Source organism: Hyalella azteca, unplaced genomic scaffold, assembly GCF_000764305.2.
Source record: "Hyalella azteca isolate HAZT.00-mixed unplaced genomic scaffold, Hazt_2.0.2 contig13393, whole genome shotgun sequence".
In the NCBI taxonomy this organism is placed as follows: domain Eukaryota; kingdom Metazoa; phylum Arthropoda; class Malacostraca; order Amphipoda; family Hyalellidae; genus Hyalella; species Hyalella azteca.
Window position 1 is genome coordinate 42704 of NW_025943317.1, and position 23236 is coordinate 65939.

At 35.2% G+C, this 23236-nt stretch overlaps 1 protein-coding gene across 1 annotated transcript in view; it reads right to left on the reverse strand.

Annotated features, from left to right (window-relative positions):
* The window catches only part of LOC125178870, a 29280-nt gene extending 8068 nt beyond the window's left edge, over positions 1–21212 (reverse strand). The window contains exon 1 of the mRNA XM_047883646.1: positions 21092–21212. Coding sequence (XP_047739602.1) covers positions 21092–21161 — 70 coding nt within the window. The 5' untranslated portion in view covers positions 21162–21212. The remainder of the gene's footprint in view (positions 1–21091) is intronic.
* Positions 21213–23236: the final 2024 nt, after the last annotated feature.

Consider the following 23236-nt stretch of genomic DNA (forward strand, 5'->3'; position numbering starts at 1 on the left):
TCAACAGGCCCTCTACTGTCAACTGACACAATGCGATCAACAGGCCCTCTACTGTCAACTGGTACGGTACGATGCAGTCAACCGGCCCTCTACTGTCAACTGGCACAATGCAATCAACAGGCCCTCTACTGTCAACTGGCACAATGCCTTCAACAGGCCCTGTCTCTTATACACATCTTCAAGTCATGAAAAGTTCAAGAATCGGCAACAGGCCATGGGCCTATGTCTTCAACGCCGACACTTCTATTCTATTCTATTCATTACTATCACAGGAAATTCTATCACATTCTATTAAGAATGGCCAATAATAATCCACCTATAAGATTTAAACTCACAGTTAACTGAACTCCGAGGTAAATTAAGATTAACTTATACTTCTAACTTATAAAAACAATTGATTTACACTCATCATATTGAATTGCTCATTTTAAATTTCTTTAACCCTCCCACCCCGCTTTGCAATGATGCACAATTTCATAAAAAAATTTTAAGTTTAGGTGACATCCTGCCAACGTGGTAAGTATCGTGGAACCTGGTGTAATGGCCGTGGTCAATACTTACGAGTATTTACGGCGGCATGGTTTAACAAACAAACGAACTTTTATAAATATATGATAATAATGACCAAATCTTATAAATTTTTACATAATCTGTCTTCTTATGTATATTTGTCAAAGTGTACCTGATTGTAAGTTGGTTTGTAGGTCTTTTATAGGCCTGGCACTACAATTATTTAGGGGTTGTTTAATTTGGAGCGCATCCATGATACTTATGGTAATGGGATATTACCTGGACCTGAAATTTTATTCGAAGGTACACAATTGTAGGGAGGATGAAAAGATTCGATCATGAATTTGAATTCGATTTTGCCAGTGGTGAACATAAATTCTAATAATATACGTTTAAAATTTACTTTTTAAAGACAACACTTCTAAAGAATCCAGTGTGTCCAATGCTCAAGATGTACAATGAATTTCTCATTTTATTTTCGAATATTAAAAAAATTGATTTTTCAATTTTTTTATATATACAATTTTTTTTCTCAAAATTATTCATTCTGTCAATTGATTCAAGCATTGCCTCGACTTCACACAATTCTGCAAAATTCCATATCAATTGGACAGGTATAAGTGTGTCAAACATCAATTATAAGATTTGTAGCTGACAAAATTATTTTTTCAGTTATTTTAATTTTGAAAAAATGTTTTTATTAATAAAATTATTTATTTTGTCATTTGATTCATGCATTGTCTCCAACTTTACGCAAGTGTGCAAAATTTCAGATCGATAGGATAAGTAGAAGTGTGTTAAATTTTGATTACAAGATTTGTAGCAGACAGACAAACAGACAAACAAGAAGTGAAGTAAAAGAGAAGTGTTGTAATAATAAAATGGGAGTAAAGGGGAAGTTCTGTATTCTGCGCAAAATGTTCGTTTGAAGTGGTCTTCTAACAATTCCAAAACATATGCTTTATTATGATTTAAATGAAGAAAATTGCAGAAAGCTGGCATGGGATTTTCTAAATTGAAGGAATTTTAAAACCCGGGCAACGAGGCGCTACCTTGCTACCATATAACTTGCTTTTTAGCCAAGCGTTTTCCTTGCTTGATAAATCCGGCAATTTTAGAACTCAGTTATTTCGATGTTCGTCATTCCTGTCTACTCTTGATCAATGCTTTCCTCCCAGTTCAGCGGTATTGCTCTTCTATTCATACACTACAGTAGATATTATCAGGATCAGAAAAAAATAACGACGCTATAAATAATTTGAATCCGAGCCAAAACAGCCTCTCGACCACATCGATTAACTGGAAATTAAAAAGTTTTCATGTGGCATGTCATGTCTATTATTATTTATACTTCTCTAACTGGCACTCATTTATAAAATTCACGAACAAACTTTATTATGTTAGAGTGCTCTAAGCTGATAGTTGTACATTATTAAATGAAATGCTTAAATCTTCAGAATATACCAAGACCTCAATTTAATGCTCAAATTTTTTTTGCGGGAAGCGTTAATTAATGGCATAAAAAATTCAACGTTCTCGTAATATAAAAAAACATAGCAGACCAAATTTCAAAAACTCTAATGAACCCGAAAAAAACTTTCATTTAACCAAATTAACCTAAGATTACATCAATGGAACAGAGAAAATCAATCTTTAATCACGAAAAAATTGCATTTCCGTTTACCGTAGTTTGTCCTCGATCACAAGCTGGAACAAAATATCAACGCTTTTACATTAAATTTGTTCGAGATCTATGCCATGAAAAAGCTATTCATCGTGAACAGAATCGCATGATCGACCCGGCTCCCCAATCATTAACATTGTGGAATGCACCAGCGCCTGACGAACAACAAACCTTGTAGCCCTGGAAACGATAGTTCAAACCATCACGGCATGTCCCCCTCCAGAGGTTAATCGAACGAATCTTTACAACAAAATGCGCATTTTCTGTGCTCGATTTCACCTTAAGGGCTGAAAGCCCTTAAGACTCCTCGATTTTGAGGGCACAGACCAGAAAAAATGTTCCCGGAAATTCAATGCCATTTTTCTACCCAGTAAATTAGGTCACGATCATTTTACATAGATTTTACTCGGTCGACTTGGGCTATCGATGGAGATTTGATCTCGATGAGCACTGAAAATATTATATTTACGTTGAGAATTCAGAGACGAAAAAGTTCGATTAAAAATTTCGAATGATACGGTTCTCGATTTTTTCAGCCTTAATGGCATAAATAAAGTATTAAATTTTGAATATTAACGACTAGCTCCCGTTGTACGCCGCTGATCATTGTTTTCTTTATCGGAAACCATTTCTTCATAACATATTTTGAAAATAACGATCATTTAAAGCACCAAGATCGAAATACTTCCAAAATACTATTTCTTCGAAAAGACTATTGCATCATTTTCATCACAATCAAACGGCTGTGTGAACACTAGCATGTAGGTTAGTGTGGGTGAGCGAAGAATAGTGCAGAAATCCGACAAATTTAGCAGGTGAAGTTTTCTTAGTAGATTCATCCTTAATTCGGCAGGAGCGGCTCACTTTCTGTGCGCCTACAGCCAGCGAAGCGGACGCTTAACTCATACTCTCCACTTTTGATATGCTGCTGCTGTATAATCACGTACAGGGGGGTTTGAGGTCAAAGTTTTCACTCGAGCCGTTTTTCCCAGGAGCTCAACCGTTAGAATCTCATGAAAATATGCACTGACGCTAGCAGGAACTGTTATTGTTTCGATTATCACATTCACTGTACAATAAAAATAATATCATTCACTACCGGTACTTCATATTTGAAGGAAAATTTTACATGACGAACTGATTTTCGATATTGTTACGGAGATGATTATCATATAAGGAAATCTGAAAAGAGTAATATTGTAACGATGAAAAAATTTCTCTGACAGTAAAAGATGAATTACTGAAATTTTATTCAGCACTTTTTTTCACTACCTTCTCTTAACTATGAATACTGCACATCTCGTTCTTTAAACAAAAATTCTTTTTATTTGGACTGTCAATCAAAATCTAAGGATGATTCCACAATTGAATTTTGAAATTTTCGGAATCTGATTAGTTTTTTTAACAATCACTATTCGCTTGACAACATTTTGTACCTCCTGTCTTCCGTTTTAGCACAGTTCAGGCGAGCTCAATGGCGCTCTTCACCGACGCAAAATAGTTTGCCCAGGATGGGACCATGCTGAACTATATACGTGCAAGTAGAACGTGCACGTTCTACTTGGAGGCGCCGACGAAAACAAACGAATATTTTTCGAATTTGTTTGAAAAAAAAATTTTAAAATTAATCTCAGAAACTGAAAATCGTCTTTCCCCAGAATTTTCATTCATCTAAATATAGTTAAAAAATTTTCATTTTACGAGACTTTCTCCGCGTAGAAATGAAATTTATAGCTGCTGCAGGTGGCTCGTTTGACGATTATTTATTAATTATTTATCATTGTTTTAAGTTAGAAACCATAGAACAACAGTATTTTAGAAAATTAAAGAAAAAACGCCAAAATTTGTAGGTTTTCTGGTAAAAATTTCGTTGTGACACTTGTGTAAGGGGACAATGTTGATACCATTCGTCCCTAGATATTTCCTCATTGATATCTTCCTTGATGAAAGATAATTTCCTTCATTGCGATATGTTCATAAACATATGTTTGTTCGCCTTCCCTGTTTACCGAGTCATGCCCTTGGTGCACAACGTCAAATGACGAAGTTATATTAGCTCTGTCGTCAGTCTACGGCGAGGACAGTAACCCTATAACAAACAACCCTCTAAACCTCTATCAAACAGGACAGTAACCCTAAATTAATAGAGTAGAGAACGACTAGTGTATAATACTCTAGACAAATCCGTATTTCAACTGGACGCCGAATACATCACTGTAAAGGCTCCAATTTAAAAACTTAGATCATCCAAAACTGTAAATCAAACTTTAATCCTAATTAAAACTATATAATCGTTTACGCTGTTCCTAAATATCCTCGGATCACGCTACAACCGGATCAACCATTAGTTCTCACTTAATTACCATTCATATAAGAGGTGCACAGAGAAGCAACCTCGCAACCTCTCACACTTGCATCATCGTTTTTCAAGACTATATATGGGAGCTAAAATATATGACATGGTTAATTTTCAAAATATTTCTGATTGTTTGAGTGATAGTAGATATATACCAAATCTTGTTTAGCTGATAAACTCTATGAAAAGAAAGTCAACATTGGTTTTCCAAGCCCCAATGCATACTGAATACTGCCGAAAATTAGGGAAAAACACCTAAATGAACTGACAGCCTCATAATTTCGAAAAATTTAGTGAAATTCTATTCACAGCCTTGAAACGCATGATAATACAACTGTGTAAATTCTAATATCGAGGTTACCAAGCCAGTTTACAACCATAAAGAAAATAAACACCAAAAGACAAAGAAATGAATAATTCAAATCTTGAATAACAGCGGCACTAAAGACCACTAAATTTAAAAAAAAAACATTCGGACCGCAAGTCGGATACTCTTTTCACTACCAGCGTTTCAAATATCGTCAAAAAGTATACACCACAGAACCAGTGTTCAAGGATATGACTTATGATGATACCTCAAGCTACCTTTCTCAGGTCACAGCAAAATCATTAATTCGATAATTATGTAAGGAAGTATTCAGATTAAGCATTCAATCAAGTAAATACTGTGGAATGTTATCTCATTTAAATTTAGGCATTCAAGTAAGAAATCATGGAAATACATACCAAGGTAGTAGGGTAAGATGAATCAGATTATCCAGGGGTTAGAATTTTCTTGAAAATTCAATAGCCACATATATTTACGTTCTATTAGTCGATTTCTAAATGCGAAGCTCGCCGACAACCAGTTGAACTTGCCAGGCTCTACTCCGGAACCCGTCTGTGCTATCACGAGAAATTTTGAGCTCAACGAACTAATGTCCCTTAATTTAAGACTTAAACTTTAAGCTCAATCTTCATCGACAGCAGGGAACTTCTGATCAAGTGATAATTAAATTCTGATCGTCGATAAATTTCAGCTGTGAAATTCATCGACGAAAATCTGAGAGAAGAAAAGTTTTATCTTGGCTGTATTAAGGCAATATTTACAAGCTTTTAATAACTGACCTAATATTTTTCGCATTTAAAGCTTCACATGCAGAATTATTGAGTAAACAGTGGCTGCATTTTTCACTGTATATTTGAAGAGAAATATGTATAAATATTTGTCATTAATTTATCGCTTATACACGAAAAATTACGATTGCGTGCATTTGATTTATTCCAGAGCTGCACAACTCCAACTAAACTTTGATTAGTCGTCACAAGAATAGCCACTAAAAATCATTGATTTGAAAGTTAAACGAATTGAGAATGTTTTATGCTAGAGAAGTTTCAACTTTGGTCGGAGAGTTTAATTACCGTGCGGTTATTAACGTCGGGTATCGCATGTTCAGGGACGAATATTTAACCAATGTACTACAGTATGGACCAAATCCAATACCCAACATGCTGTGCCCACGAGTCGCCCTTAATTTGAGTGCTCATATACGTATGCAATGATGGCCCGAATAGATGCACGAAATAAAAAATACTTAAATCCAAAAATGAATTTTTGCACGAAATACGCTATTACATATAGCATAGTAGAATAAAAAAGTGATTTTTTTCATAAAAGATTTTTTTAATAAGTCTTAGAATAAGAAAAGTGCCTTCTTAAAACGTACGTTTTAAACACACACGTTCCAACTATCAATCCGCCTTCATTCTGCTGGATTTTAATCATGCAAAGATTCACTTATATAAATCATTTGAAACATCGTTAAAAATATTAAAAATAATTGCTCAGACCTGCCATTTGATCTATTAACGTTATCTGAAGAATTTTTCGACACCCTGAATAATCATGTAAAAATAACTTACATCATTTGCATTTCGATTTTTGTACTCCTTTGACCAAACACTCCATAAGCTTTCATTTTCTATATAAAGATCAATTAGGTTCTCTACTAGAGAGTGACTCCAAACGAGGGTGGTGTTAGTCGACATTTGGTGTGCCCGACCAGCGTACACAATTAACCTTACTAGACCACAGACAGCTATCTACTAACTAAGAATTTAAAAGCAAAGAATAGTCCACAAAAATTCATATCTTTATAGAAAACGTTTCGGAGACCAGCTCCATCGTCAGTTCGTTGAATCTAGAATCACAAATCAGAAGTCACAAATTGATGCATTGAAACCATAGAACGAATTGAATTTATTTATTTAACTAATTTAGATTTTTAATTTGATTTAAATTTTGTATTTAATTTAAATTCTTAGTTAATTTGCGATTTAAGCATACAAGTGATATCAATTCTCTAATAGCTATCTACTAAGTGCCGCGCTTGTGTTTCATGAGGCATGGCCCCTGTCAATCGCTAGCTCGTCAATCGGTCAAGAAGCGCATGCAGAGGCTGCAAAGCGCCTCTGCATGCGCTTTGAGGCACTTGATTCTCGTGTGTTGCCCCTAGTGTAAACGGGCCTACCACTCCATAGCTGGGCGCTAGTATTGCACCTCCGTTCTTCAGCAGTTCAGTATTGTGTTGCATCTTCTCCTGCAAATCTCGGTTTCCATGCCGCAGTCGTTGCGCTACGTCTGCTCCCGCGAGGTCCCTCAGCCGATCCTTCCCCTCGCATGATGATTTAACAATTATTTTTCAAATTTGGTGTGAAATCATGCACGGATTTTCCTCCCTTGCAGCAATTGCTATATAGAAAAAGTTATAGGATATAACAAGGCAACTTGAGAATAGCACGGAGTAATTGAGTTTATGGGATTGGCTATTTCTCAGCAACGTGTCAAGTTATTTAAGGAAACAAAGGCACGAGTATATGGAGCTTAGCCTCCCTTTGGGCGATATTAGGATAAATAAAAGCAACATTCATTTATTGCTGAATATTTGCTGCAGGATATAGAAGTTTTCGATTGTTAACAATGAAAGATTCTTAAGAATCACATGATTTTATGTTACCATCAAGCGTGAAAAGGCAGAAGGATGTTCTGTTTCATAATGAGCAATTTTTCTCAGATTAAGGTCAGAGATGAGAGATACATCTCTTAATTGTATTTGCCATGCATTTTAGTTGACACAGTCCAGGTATTACAAATAGCTTGTGCTGCTATGAAGTCTTTAATTAATTTACATGTCTGCAATTCACTGAATTAGCTGGAGGTAGGCAGGGGGATGAGCGTTATCGTAATCATTATTGACTCTTCCACGCGAGATTGTAATTTATTATATTAATGTAGTTTTGTTTATGAGTTGCACTTACTGGTAAAATTTCATCGGTTCTCTTCAGGCTCTAGCTAATGCGGTTAGACTTGCTGCCTGTTACATTTAGGGAATTTCTAAAAAAAATAGTTTTTACTTTTTAGTTCTGATAAGCCGATAATTTTGAAATGGGAATTTTATCCATTATATTTAACAACACAAAAGTTTTTAATACCGAAGTCTTCATGTTTCAACTCAACTCGAATGTTTTCATAATTAGGTCATTATAACGTTGCACAGGCACATACCTCTTCTTGTTGAAGTATATCGTCCAGGTCAAAGAAGACGCCGCGTTGTCTATCAGACTCCTATATTATTTCAACATCATCTTCATATGAAAAATAATTGCACCTCATTTGTTTTTCTTATTCGAAATTTTGTTACAATTATCTGATTGGTTTAACTGTTTGGACCTAAGTTATTCCAATTCTGGGCGAAAGTGGTAATGAAGTTTTAAATATAATTATTCTGTCAATAAAACATGTAACAGCTTTAATAGAATAAAAATATTTGAAATATAATCCATAATATTATTATATATTTATTAGTTCTCCAATAATTGGTGTTTACAAGTAAAAGTTTGACAGAACGCAAATTTTAAAACTTTCTCACAATGGAGATGGAGCAGCGCTGGTGAATTAGCTCCATAGAAATATGGAGCTAAACCAAATATCATTAACAATTAAGCCAGTTGTGCTCCCTATCCAGTGATGCATGAAATAGGTCAATAATACATGGCATAATCACATTACAGCACAACAAAATCTTCTATAAGTATTGGCCAAAGTTCTACTCAAAAGCCCATCCCCTTCTGACGGCAAAAATTTTCAAAATATCCGAGCATATATGAAACTATAATGACCGAAAGTTTCTGACAATTTACGCATTTTTCTTTACGTAAGACACAAGATCATTCAACTGAGTAGCGGAGAACGGGAAGGCGAGCACGCTGCCCGCCGAGCCCGAGCTGTTTGACCTATTAATGTTAGCAAGCGGGATAGAGAAGAGGTAGAAGAAGCGTCTTACATCTTCGAAGCCTGGCCTGCACACAGTGATTGGAGATCTAAAATAAATTATTTTTATTAGAAACACTTACCATCTGCGAAAAATATCCCATGTTGACAACTTTTATCGTACTCACTTGTAAATTGCAGTCAATCGGACATTGTACTCGTACATACACGTTCATACGGACATTGTACTCGTACTCGTACATTCGGACATTGTACTCGTACATAGCTTCTAATTAATATATAGGGCTAAACGACACTCGATATGTGATGCAGAGCGTGTGTTGTGAACTAATGCTTAATTTCAGGATAAAAAAAATCACCCGAAAACTGAATCTCAGTTAGAAAAAGGGTTGAAATTGTATCGTGAATGAAGTTTGTTAATTTAAATTTCGTTCAATTTTTTTAAGGAGTATCGTGAATTAATGAGTCAAGTTCTCGTCGGAGTGAATTCAGAATTAAAACGATATTCATCTTTGGTTTATTGAACCTCGCAAGATATTATACATTTGTCTAAATGCGTTCTGAAGGAAAGTGGTCTGAACTTGAAATTTCAAAAATCCTGAACACCTATGTTACTGATGAAGGTGATGAAGGCGGTTTGATAAAAATAATTGCAACGTCACTACATAGTATGTTTACAAATACAAAAAAACGAACAAGATTCAATTTTTTCATAAAAAAACCATTTCAGAGTATGCAAATTTTCACTGCTGTATGATATAGAAAATGATAATGGCTGAAGATGTTCATGCTGCACTTCCATTCGTCTTTACTATGTTCAAATCATCAATGTTCAAAGTAAACCCGGAACTGGCTATAGTCAGAAATTAAAGCATTCAACATGTGTTTTTCAACAGGTAATTTTTTTGTTCATGGAGTGAAGGAATTTGCATATTATGCAATCCTTCAACTCGAGTTGGTTATTTGTGGTTCCCTGCACATCGTAGTTATGTGAAACAAGGGTAGAAACAATGATGCTGCTATAAGCCGACTTGCAAATTACTGTATAAATACAAGTATCATTCTAATCAACACTGTGAAACTACATAAAGTGGGGTTGAAAATACGTCAAACTTCAGTTACTTTGTGATTCTTTTATTAGATTTGCACACAGTGAAATTTTTTAAAATTAAAACAATATCTCCTAAAAGTTAGTACCAGTTTAGCCTAAGCATTGCGAGGACATTGATAAAAATATTTGTTGATCAATTCTGATCTGTGGTTCCTGATGAAGACAATCCTGGAAAATAATTTTTGTCGAAATGCAAATAGTATTTATAGTAACAGATCCATGAGCTATCATTGACATGAAAATTGAATTGAATTGAATACATGCAAATCCAAAACCAGTAACTAGATTGAGTACTATCAGCGAGTTGTTCTGAATGAAAAAGGTCACCTAAAGTTATGAATAACTTCCCGGAGGTCGATGATGCAAGGAGTAGAAGAATATTAACATTTTAGCATCACCTATTAGCATGAAATTTAGAAAATGAACGTTTTAGGGTATTTAGGATCAAAATAATTAGTACGTGGATACGTAGTAAGTAGCTACATGTAAATATGCTGACATATAACTTCATATGAATACGCGCATAAGCCTATATTAGGTATTAAAATATTTTAATACATCGTTATAATTAAAGTTAGAAATAAATTAATAACATTACTAATTCTGATAAATTTTGCTTTCTGGTTCTTGACCTCATGTCTTCATGCGAAGTTTAATAGTAAAAATTTCTATCAAATCGATCACCGTCGTAATTGCAGCCACAAAGGCGATAGTCAAGTCATAATTAAATTATTTTGGAAAAATCATTATGTAATACCACAATTAAATTTCAAGATTTTTCTGAATTGCGCTTGCTCTTTTCTAACATGTTATATGTATTTTACCACTTTCACCTGGCAATGCGAACATCATGAGTTGTGAGAAAAGGTCTTTCAAACAGTGCACTACTGGTAAATAATGGAATTTTTACTGTGCACTGCAGGTTATTTGTGAAGTTTAACAATGCACTGCAGGTTATTCAGGAAGTTAAACAATACACTACAGGTTATTCGTGAAATTAAACGATTCGGGATGTTAAACAATGTACTGCAGGTTATTTGTGAAGTTAAATGTGTATTGCATGTTATATGTGAAGTTAAACGATGTACAGCAGGTTACATGCGAAGTTAAACGATGCACTGCAAGTTATCTGTGATGTTAAACACCGCACTGCAGGTTATTCCTGAAGTTAACCAATGCACTGAATCATTTTCATCACAATCAAACGGCTGTGTGAACACTAGCATGTAGGTTAGTGTGGGTGAGCGAAGAATAGTGCAGAAATCCGACAAATTTAGCAGGTGAAGTTTTCTTAGTGGATTCATCATTAGATAAATCAGTAAATGCTTAGCAATAATGCTTATCTAGGATTTGCGTGGCATGGGCTTATAACTGCTGCTGATAGAAGTGAATGGTGTACAAAATGCTGAAAATTTTGCCGGATTTACTTTTTATATCCTCACTGCCAAAAAAGAGTATTGCCCTTATTTGATTGATCAATCAAGACCTGTTTTGATGCCGATTGTACTTAGGTAGACTCACTGGAAGTCTCATTCAGCGATCTTATGCACTGTCATGTTAAGCATGCGAATTTTTGGCAATAGTTTCTCTCTCGATGCAAAAATGCAGATCGGCAGCTCTTTCATGCCGCATGTCTCTCATCAAGTAATCTGCAGACGGACTTTATTTTCACATCTTACCTAGGAACACGCTATATTATTGTCACAATAAAGAATAGAAAAGTGAATTCTTCGATGTTAGGAATGATAAATGGGTCGCACCCAGAAAGTATCAAGAGACATTAGAAGCAATTTTTTACAGCAGTTCAACAATATTATCAAGAATCGCTAGCAGGAACTGTTTTTGTTTCAATTATCGCATTCACTGTACAATAAAAATAATATCATTCACTGCTTCATACTTGGAGGATCATTTTTACATGACGAACTGATTTTCGATATTGTTACGGAGAGGATTATCAAAAAAGGAAATATGAAAAGATTAGTATTGCAACGGGGGAAAAAATTAATTTCCCTGTGAACAAGACGATTTAAAAATTTATTCAGCAGTTTTTTCACTACATTCTTTAAAACATTAATACTGCACATCTCGTTCTTTAAACAATTATTCTTTCTATTTGAACCGTTGATCAAAATCTAAGGACGATTCCACAATAGAATCTTGAAATTTTCGGAATTTGATCAGTTTTGTATTGTACAATCACAATTCGCTTGACAACATTTTGCACCTCCTCTCTTCCGTTTTAGCACAGTTCAGGCGAGCTCAATGGCGCTCTTCACCGACGCAAAATAGTTTGCCCAGGATGGGACCATGCTGAACTATATACGTGCAAGTAGAACGTGCACGTTCTACTTGGAGGCGCCGACGAAAACAAACGAATATTTTTCGAATTTGTTTGAAAAAAAAATTTTAAAATTAATCTCAGAAACTGAAAATCGTCTTTCCCCAGAATTTTCATTCATCTAAATATAGTTAAAAAATTTTCATTTTACGAGACTTTCTCCGCGTAGAAATGAAATTTATAGCTGCTGCAGGTGGCTCGTTTGACGATTATTTATTAATTATTTATCATTGTTTTAAGTTAGAAACCATAGAACAACAGTATTTTAGAAAATTAAAGAAAAAACGCCAAAATTTGTAGGTTTTCTGGTAAAAATTTCGTTGTGACACTTGTGTAAGGGGACAATGTTGATACCATTCGTCCCTAGATATTTCCTCATTGATATCTTCCTTGATGAAAGATAATTTCCTTCATTGCGATATGTTCATAAACATATGTTTGTTCGCCTTCCCTGTTTACCGAGTCATGCCCTTGGTGCACAACGTCAAATGACGAAGTTATATTAGCTCTGTCGTCAGTCTACGGCGAGGACAGTAACCCTATAACAAACAACCCTCTAAACCTCTATCAAACAGGACAGTAACCCTAAATTAATAGAGTAGAGAACGACTAGTGTATAATACTCTAGACAAATCCGTATTTCAACTGGACGCCGAATACATCACTGTAAAGGCTCCAATTTAAAAACTTAGATCATCCAAAACTGTAAATCAAACTTTAATCCTAATTAAAACTATATAATCGTTTACGCTGTTCCTAAATATCCTCGGATCACGCTACAACCGGATCAACCATTAGTTCTTACTTAATTACAATTCATATAAGAGGTGCACAGAGAAGCAACCTCGCAACCTCTCACACTTGCAACATTGTTACCCAAGACTATAAGGAGCTAAAATATATGACATCCTTAACTGAAAGCCGAACTTCAATCCTATAAGTAATATTCTATAATCGTTTACGCTGTTCCTAAATATCCTCGGATCACGCTACAACCGGATCAACCATTAGTTCTCACTTAATTACCATTCATATAAGAGGTGCATATCAAGCTAATGAGGGGATTTACATGGCAACGGGCATTTCAAGGGAAAATGATTGAAATGGCATTATGAAGGAATGAGATCATTGATTTTTTTTCGTATTTTTTCGACTTTCTTATATTGCATATGCATATTACAGCAATGTTAATCGATCGTTTCAAATTCATAAATTAATTTACTCTCTCTATCTCATCGAATAATACAATGGTTCAAGGAAGTAGTGCAAAAATCTCACAGAAATTTTATCCAAACCGTTATTTTGATACATCTTTCGAGTGCAGCTTCTTGAAATGAGCGCCTGTATAACGCTCCAACCTAAACATTCAGTGAAGCCGCAAGTAAATTCCACCAAATCCATCCAACAATATTATTGACAAATGCATTCAGTGACGATTTAAATTTTTAAATTCATCACGTTGCCAAGAATTTATCAGTTAATTGGCAGTTATTTCGGACAATTTTTTACTTGGAATTTTTTTCTTTCGAGGACTGACATTTCTTACTTTTTATACTGTTATTTTATTAGTGAACAGCAGCATTTTACATTTATTTTTTCTGATTTAGTCTTTGAATGAGCTATAAAAGATAAATTAGGGAACAAATTTCTGATAACCGCTGAACTTTAAAATTGTTATGTAAACGAAAGTGAGTATTAATAGAAGAAGAGTTTCTTGCTGAGATCGTAAGCGCTAGCAACTACGGCCACTGAACTAACCACCCACTTGCAGAGATCGTGAACGTAAGCTCGATTGAAGGAGTGGATTGAAGTGATCCTATTGTGAATGAAGGAGCACATTTGAATTATTACACTCGTTCGATAAACAGTTGAGACACAGGATACGTACTTAGCTATCTTCACGGAGAATGTTCAGTGAATTCATAAACAAAACTTGATCGTTGTTTCTCGAAATTTTTTTTCTTACAGTTATCTTGACATTGCTAAGCTGCCAGTTATATTCGAACAATTTTCTTTGTAATTTCTACGAAGTGAATAATGTAGTATTTAATTTTCCGTGCCTACCTGGGTAATTTATTTTATATTACCCAGTGAAAATTAAATTTTGGTATTAAAAATATTCCACTAATTGAACTAGGTTTGAATATTTCTCAGTCGTATAATGTCGCCCAGTGTGAACTTGGTGTCTTAATTACCAGATCAGATGAGATGCACCTACGTCGTCCAGTTTTTGCTATGTTCCGAGTCGTGGTCTAAGTGTGGCAATACAAGTAGTAGTAGTAGTAGTATAAGATTTACTAGCGCTTCAGATAGCTACCTATTTCGCGCCGGTGGCAATACAACGTTATATCACCTTTTATTGTAAATTATATTCGTTTTATGTAATCACGTCTGCGGTTCAATCGAAAGTACGCGTCAGCAGCACTCGTACGACAAGGCTTTTTATGCCTAACACGTTGCGCATAGAAATCTCCAATAATTGCTGCAATTCACATGAGTTGTGAAAATCCTGCAGTGGGAAGTTCTGAAAGAGAATGATTAAACTCTATTACATTACATCAAGTTTCCAGCGATTAAATAGACTAACATACAATTTGAAGACTGCTAAGCTTCAAGATATAAATTTTCAAATACTATTATGTAAGGAGGCATTCAGATTAAGCATTCAATTAAGTAAATTGGGTGAAATGATACCTCATAAAAATTTAGGCATTCGAGGAAGAAATCATGGAAATAAATACCAAGGTATGCAAGATTTTTTACGTAAAATGAATGTGCATGGCCAGGAGTTAAAATTTTCTTGAAAATTTAGTAGCTACATATATTTCCGTGCTTTTTCTAGATCAATGGTTTTTTACCGACAACCATTTGAACTTGCCAGGCGCTACCCTGGAACCCGACTGTGCTATCAAAAATTTGGAACTATACGAACTTCTGTTCCTTAATTTAAAAACTCAAATTTCATGCTCAATCTTCATCAACAGCAATGAACTTTTGATCAAATTTATCGACGAAAATCTGAGAGAAGAAAAGTTTCTTCATGGCTTTATTGAGGCAATACGAACAAGCTGTCAATTCCTGACTTTTACGTATTTAAAGCTTCACAGAATGGTTGAGTAATCATTGGCTGTATTTTTTATTGTATATATGAAGAGAAATATTTATAACTATTCGTGATTGACTTATCGCTTTTACACGAAATGTTACGATTGCGTGCATTTGACTTATTCCAGAGCCGCACAACTTCAACTGAACTTTGATTATTTTTCACAAGAATGGACATGATAAATCATTGGTTTGAAAGTTACGCGAATTGAAAATGTTTTATGCTAGAGAAATTTCAACTTTGATCGGATGATTAGGTTATGAAATTCATGGCAATGATTTACAGATTTATTTGTTTCATTATTATAATTTTATTATTGATTGATCAGTAATTGCTTTAATTTAGTCAGGATGCGACCATAACGTCTCTAAGGCTTTATTCGGAGTATTCGCGTGTAGAAGTTCTCGTATGAAATAGGTTACGAAAAAAATCGTACAGAGAGAGGGTTGCAATGAAACACTTGTTCGTTTAATACTACACTAGTATATTCTGCTGTGCATCATGCGTTGACGAAAAACTCTAGTACACTAAAAGGTGTAAAACGAACCCAATCAAAGTTAAAAATCTACCAGTTTACAATTCACATCACTCAAATATCCTACTTTTACCAGAAACGTTGATCCGTTGCAGTTCCGTTGAGTAGTACGACTGTCGTAAACGACCGTGCGTTACGCAGGGTCGCCTGCCGAAGACCACAACTGCCCTGGATGTAATGGACCATCATGATTCCTGCCTTCCGGAACGTAGCCTTCAACACTTCAAGCCGTCCGTATCTAGGCCGTGGGTCGAACCAGCCCTCGGTCGAACGGCCACTTGTCGAAGGACTATAAATTTTGGAACAGAACTATGCTATCTGAAACCTAACCCCAGATGCGGTGAACGTAAAATTATGTAATTTAACGATGCCCGGAAGTCAGATTCGATCCGCGGCCTGGTGGTGCACGGCAGGTGGTGGTCAAGGCCGGAGGAGGACAAAGCCGAGTGGTGCACCTGTGATTGGTGGATATCCGGAGAGATCCAAGGCGTTCGATTCAGGGCTTATTGGTGCACAAAATTGGTGGTGCACGGCTGCGCTCCCGCGCATCCCGCTGCCTGCGGTTTTCTTTCTTCATAGTCGCCGTTTCTCGCTGTTATACAAGGTCCGCCATATATATGGCAACGCATATTTTTCTTATATATCAATGAAAAAAACAGATGAATTCACTCGTATGAAAGTTATGAACTAATTTTCTCCCTTAATGCTTTAAATCAGGGCTTGGTTGTCATTTATTGCTTTCCAAATCTCCCCGACTCAATGCACATTGAGTTCTAATGGCTAATGATACTTGGCTTTGATTTCGTCGCTATGTCGAGTTATTCTGATGGACGAAACAGTCAGCCTAGCAATCCTATTACTTAAATTTTGGTATTAATATTATGATAACGTTTAATTTGGGTATTAATATTATGAAGGCGTTTAATCCAAATCCGATAAAAGTTTACATTTCATTCACTGTTCCATGTCTGCCGGAGTATGAAGAAAAACAAACTGATATATGTAAGTTTTATTGTTAAGATCGGAATTATGGTTAGATTTGAGAGTTACAGTGTCAACCTAACTGTAAATTTAGACCTAACTTGAATCAATAAATTTTTGCTTGTGATAAACTCGAACTTTATTTCTCTCCATCATCTCTTCACTTGTGATGCTGGCAGATGTAGTTGAAGATGCCACTACCAGCAGTGTCACTGAGCAAGTAGTTGTTACTCGACTCTAGTCGGGCAAAAGGTTCATTTGTTGAGTAAAATAGTTTAGAAGATTTTATCTCCACTCCATCGGGCCAGTAGAACTTCATGTCGCTGAGACGCAGGGTCCCGTCTACCCACCAGTTGGCAACTTTAGGTTGGCCTGCAGAAAAAAATATTTGAAATATTACAAGACCATTACTGATTTGTCTATAAGTTGGAAAAAATAGCAAATATCCTGATAATTTAGGCATAAACTAAGAGATTTAGCTACGAACGATGGTTTGTGACTAAGATGGTTAGTTTGTGTCTCTTCCAATATTACTGAGACGCGAGTGAATACTGTTGTCTGAAATAAAATTTTGAGTAAGTGGTCGTGGTCTATATTACAATGGATGAAAACAACGCGGACTTGGATAAGAATCCGGTTCGAGTTATTATGCTGAAAGTGTGACTTGTGTGGAACTACATAATTATTCTTTATATGAAAGCATTAAATGCAAAGTAGGATATATGTCTGAGACTCACCGATTTAACAACTAATGATTACGTTATCCAATATTTTCATGTTAGAGATCTAAGTTTTGATGCATATTACGGCATGATCTCATACAGTTATAGCCAAAGTATATTTTGGCTACGAGTTAAAGCTGTTCACGGTACGCAACAATAGTTTCTTTGTGTGGTGTCTTCTTTTTCTGAACGTTGCTTCTTAGAGAACTTAATTATTGGATTTTAAAAATGTGTTACATGTGTATCTTCGTATATGCCTGTGCATTAAGGATTTTTAATATTATATGATGCCTAAATTTCCTAAAAACTTGTTCAGAGAATGGAGAAAAACAGCTAATGTAACGAACTTATATATGAATATATTTCGATCACTGCTCTCTCTGAACCGACTACATTCGAAAAATGTATCAAACTGTTGTCTACAAATGGATAAACTGTACAAGCGATGGCAATTAATAGTTATAGATAAATTTAAGAAAATACGAATAGGTTCACGGTAAAATTTTACTTTTGTATTCCCTTCCAAATTTAGTTTGAACGAATTATTTAGGACTGTCGGAAGGGGGAGCAGTCGCCCAATTTTAACGCTATTTTAATAGTTTTACCTGTTCAATAACTCATGACATTGAATTAATGGATTTTCAAGCTATTTTAATGTGCAAACAAACTTTTAATCTCCAAATCGAGACCTCAGAATTATTTTCTTAGTTCTCAAATTATAGACAAGTCAAATTAATCTCCACTAAATATGATAATTTCCTAGTATTTCACCTTTGAAATTACGTCACACATGGTTCACTAGGTCTGGTACATAGAATTGGTTCCTCTTTGAAACCATTATTTTAGGATCTATCTTCTGACAAACATCTGCCCAGTCGTAAGTCAGATGATCTCCTTTTTCTGGCCAGCGCGAAAGCTTGAGTCTCTTTTCCATGCTTTCAACTGCAGATACTTCTTCAGATAAGCCTATGATTTTGTAAGGGGATATCTATTCATTTTATCTGATAACCCAAAAGTTATCATGAGCCAAGTCTTCAGGTTTCTACTCAACTCGAATGTTTTAATAATTAGGCCTGTGCACATTGCACAGGTACACTCCTCTTCTTCTTGTAGTATATCGTTCAGGTCAAAGAAGGTTGTGCGTTGTCTATCAGGCTTTGATATTTTTTCAACATCATCTTCTTCTTGAAGAATAATTGAACCTCTTTTGTTTTCTTATGTGAAATTTTGGTAATATTATCTTATTGGTTTGAATGTCTTGCACAAAGTTACCCAATTCTTGGCGAAAGTGGTAGTAAAGTTTTAAATATCATTATTCTGTAAATAACACATGTAACAGCCTCAATACAACGAAAATACATGAAACAGAATCCAAAATATTATTACACAATCAACTTTTATTAGCTCTTCGCAAATTAGTGTTTACAAGTAAAAGTTTGACGGACAAAAATTTTAAGACTTTCTTACTATGAAGATGGAGAAGCACTGGTGAGTTGGAGAAATAAGGAGCTAAATCCAAATATCATCAACAATCAAGCCAGTTGTGCTCCTTATTCAGTGATGCATGAAATAGGTCGATAACTCATCACATGATCACACTACAACCTAACAAAACTCTTTATTATTGTTGATCAAGTTCTACTCAAAAGCCCAAATGTTACCCCTTGTGAGGGCAAACAGAAAAATTATTCAAATATTCCAACATAAATGATACTATAATGACTGAAAGTTTCTGGCAATTTACTTACTTTTCTTGATGTAGTCCACAAGATCGTTCATCTGAGTAGCAGAGGACGGGAAGGCGAGCACGCTGCCCGTCGGGCACGAGCTTTTCGACGTATTGAAGTTGGCAGTCGCGGTAGAGAAGAAGTAGCAGAAGCCGCCCACCTCTTCGAAGCCTGTCTTGTACACTGCGATTGGCGATCAAAATTAAATTATTTCTGCTATGAAAACGTATCGTCGGCGAAATATATCCAATGTTGACAATTTATGCTGTATTTACTCGAAAATTGAATGTAATCAGGCATTGTATATACTCCCCTACAAAAGCTTACAATGTAAGGAATAAACCACCCTCGAAATATGACGCAGAGCGTGTTTTGCAATCTATAGCGTAATTTCAGGAAATAAAAATCTCACAAGAAATGAAACTTAGTGAGAAAAAGCTTTGCTTAGTGAGAAAAAGCTTAGTGAGAAACTTGAATGAGTTTTGTTAACTCAAATTTTTTTTACCTATTTTCGAGGTATCGTGAAGTAATGAGTAAAGTTCTCGTCAAAGTGAACTCAGAATTAAGATGAATTTAATCTTCAGTATATTGAAACTCGCTAAATATTATAAATTTTCAAGTGCGTTCTGCTGAGAAGTGATATGAAGTTAAAATTGGCAAAATCTTGAACACCTTTGTTCCTGATGAAGGTGATGAAGGCTGGGTCTGTGATGAGTAAGGTGGTGAGCACCGAGGCGCTACTGCTGAAGTAACACTTGGACACGGAGGCCGCCTGTGTGATGGACACCGCCAGGCACCGCGTATCCACGAAACACCGATTCCGGCACACGCCTGGGTCAGTAAGTACAAATTTCCTGGTGACTGTAATGTTATAAATTAAACAAAGTATTGGTTAAAACGAATTAATGATTTTGATGTGATCTGTGAAAGGCAGCTTTGAGTTAATAAGACATTTCCGTGAAAACCAGTTCTCTGGTGTATGCATTTGACGATATTTTTACTATACGCTTGTAGTGAAACACAATATCTAGCTTACGGATCGAAAGTTTTTTTATTAATTTTCCCACATTTTGCGATCTTTACTGATGATATTATTCAAGATTTGTATTATTCGTTTATTTGTATTTTGGTGTTTATTTTCTGTGTGGTTGTAAACTGGCTTGGTAACCTCGACAATAGAACTTATACACAGTTGTTTTATCATGCGATTCAAGGCTGTGAATGGAAATTCACTTAATTTTTCGCAATTTTGAGGCTGTCAGTTAAGTTAGGTGTTTTCATTTATTTTCAGCAGCATTCATTAAGCATTTGGACTTGGAAAAGTAGAAAACCAATGTTTTTTTTCATAGAGTCTGTCGGCTTAACAAGAAGTTGCAAGTAAATTTCAATTTTCAGTCGGACCATCAGGGGTGTTCCGAAAATTTAGCCATGTTATATTTTTTAGCTTTTAGTCGTGGGTAGCGATGTTGCAAGTGTCACGACAAAAATTTTATAAAAAAAGTTTCTTTAATTTTCCGATATACTTCAGTTATATGGTCTCTAATCATAAACAAGAATAAATAATTGATCAATGTTTGTCAGAAGAGCCACCAACAGTCAGACATTTCATTTGTATGAAAAAAAGAATTATGAATTTTTTAGAAGAAGGAAAATTCTAGGGAAAGACGGTTTTCAATTTCAGAGATTAATTTTACTATCTGTTTATGAACAAATTGAAAAAAAAAATATTGTTCGTTTAGGTGACTCACATGTGCTCGGTGCCTCCAAGTAAGACGTGGTCCAAGCCTGCGCGATCTTTGCGTCGGTGAAGAGCGTCATTGCGCTCCCCTGAACTGCGCTCGCTAAACTGGCCAAGCAGAGTACCACGGAGAAAAACATGCCGCGTGGTCTGGAAAAACCAACGCTTTCAATCGCTTTATCATGGGATTTTTTGAACAGTAAAATGCTAAAAAATCCGCCCATTCCTGTCGCTTAATCTTATTCACTTGCCCATTGAAGGCTTGAAGAGGTAGGAATTTTTAACCATTTATCTGTTGACTGGAACTCTAGTTTCTAAACTGTTATACCTGAATGATGTAGTAAAAATGGAAATGTAAAACTAGGAATGGGTTGACGCATATATGAGTACATCTAATTACGCAAATTTATCTGAGCATTTCTTTTTTACTTATAGCGTGCGTTTTTCGATTTCAGCCTCGGTTTTCTATAAACAATCAATAAATAATACCAGAAGATGAGTTAATGTAGCGCAAAAAAGGTAAATCAATAAGTGAAAGTTTGCAACGAAAAATAATCAAATTACGAAAATCACATGATTGTTTTATATTTAACTATAGGCTCAACAGCTTCAGTTTAAAAATTGTCATCCATGCATGTTACAAGTGGGGAATAAATAATTTTCAATTACGCGAGAAGTGCAATTATTTTTCTAAGGATTCAGGTTAGCAACATCTTTATTAAATACTTTATTGAGAAATGTACTTTAAACATCCATTTTTAAGAGAAGTTCGTGAAAAAAGGAAAATAGAAAGTAATTTTCCAAAAAGAAAATAGCATGTAATTTTCGACGTTTTCAGCCATCATTTTCATTAAGGAAGATTTCCCTCGATCGTACGGAAAAAATGTATCCGAGCTTGAAAAAAGTCGACGAATGCATATAATATTTTTGCTCAAAACGTATAACTTAATAAAGCCAATTTACATACTTGAAGGGTAATTTCTTTGATATATGGAGCAATCAATAACATTAATTTTTAGTGAACTGAAAATGCGATACTAGGTAACTTCGGGAGTGTGACCTAAATTGGAAGTATTTTCATTGAAATTATTTTCGCAATCATTCATGATTTCGAACGAGTCACTAATTTTCGACAATAATTTAATTTGTCAACGGGCAAAATTAGAACATGAAGATGGTTGACAGCAGCGTTTTTGTGGGGAGTATATGCGACATGAAAGAGCTGGCTACACATGTTTATTGTTGCATAAACAGCTCCAAGTAACGAAATTAGTTCGAAACTGGCTGATTATTCTTACGATAGACAGCATTGCGTAATCGCTAAATTAAACTTTCCGAAAGTCATTCCGTGAATAAATTCAGTAAAAACAGGCCATGATTGATCTGAAAGGGCAATATATTATTCTTCTGCACTGACCAGCAAGGACTTAATTAGGAAAATATCGAAAAACTAAGCTGCTGAGAGTGTCGCTTTTCTAAATATTCGGATTATTGTAAATCATTGCACTGAACCACGCTAATCTGCACCCAACAGCGCACTGCGTTGTTTGAAAAGTATGATATTGATGCTGCAATTTAAAACGAATGGAACATTGCCATCGCTCGAGCATGAATATTTAGCGATATCCGAGGTCCCCCGCAGTGTTTTGAACATGAATAAAACATGACCTGAGTGACTGGGTAGCAAAATAGCTTTAAATTTCAGATAATATGTTCTCGGTGTGCTATATTTGCTAACAGAGAAATCGATCAAATAAACACATTTAACTGTGAAAAGTCATTCACTCAAGCTCGATCAAAAAGAATTCATGTCGTGAATGCTCAAACTATTGTTGTCAAGGCTAAATAGTTTTCTTATTAAGATTGCGGAAGTCAGTATGTTATGAATAAGGTATGAAATTATTTTTACGCAACATGTAAATTAAAATTATATGATCCAGTTTCTTTTGAAGGAAAAGAAACTTCTGTTGAAACACATTTTTCCATGACGTTTGATAAGTCTTCTCTGCCTAATTGAAATAAAGTTGATTGAATTTGCAGGAATTGAACATTTTTTTGCTGATTATTAGAGTTCTGATGTTTTTCTATGTCAAATTGCATTCAGTAACTGATTAGTTCGGTAAAACGATACTCCTCACAAGATCTTGACTTTTAA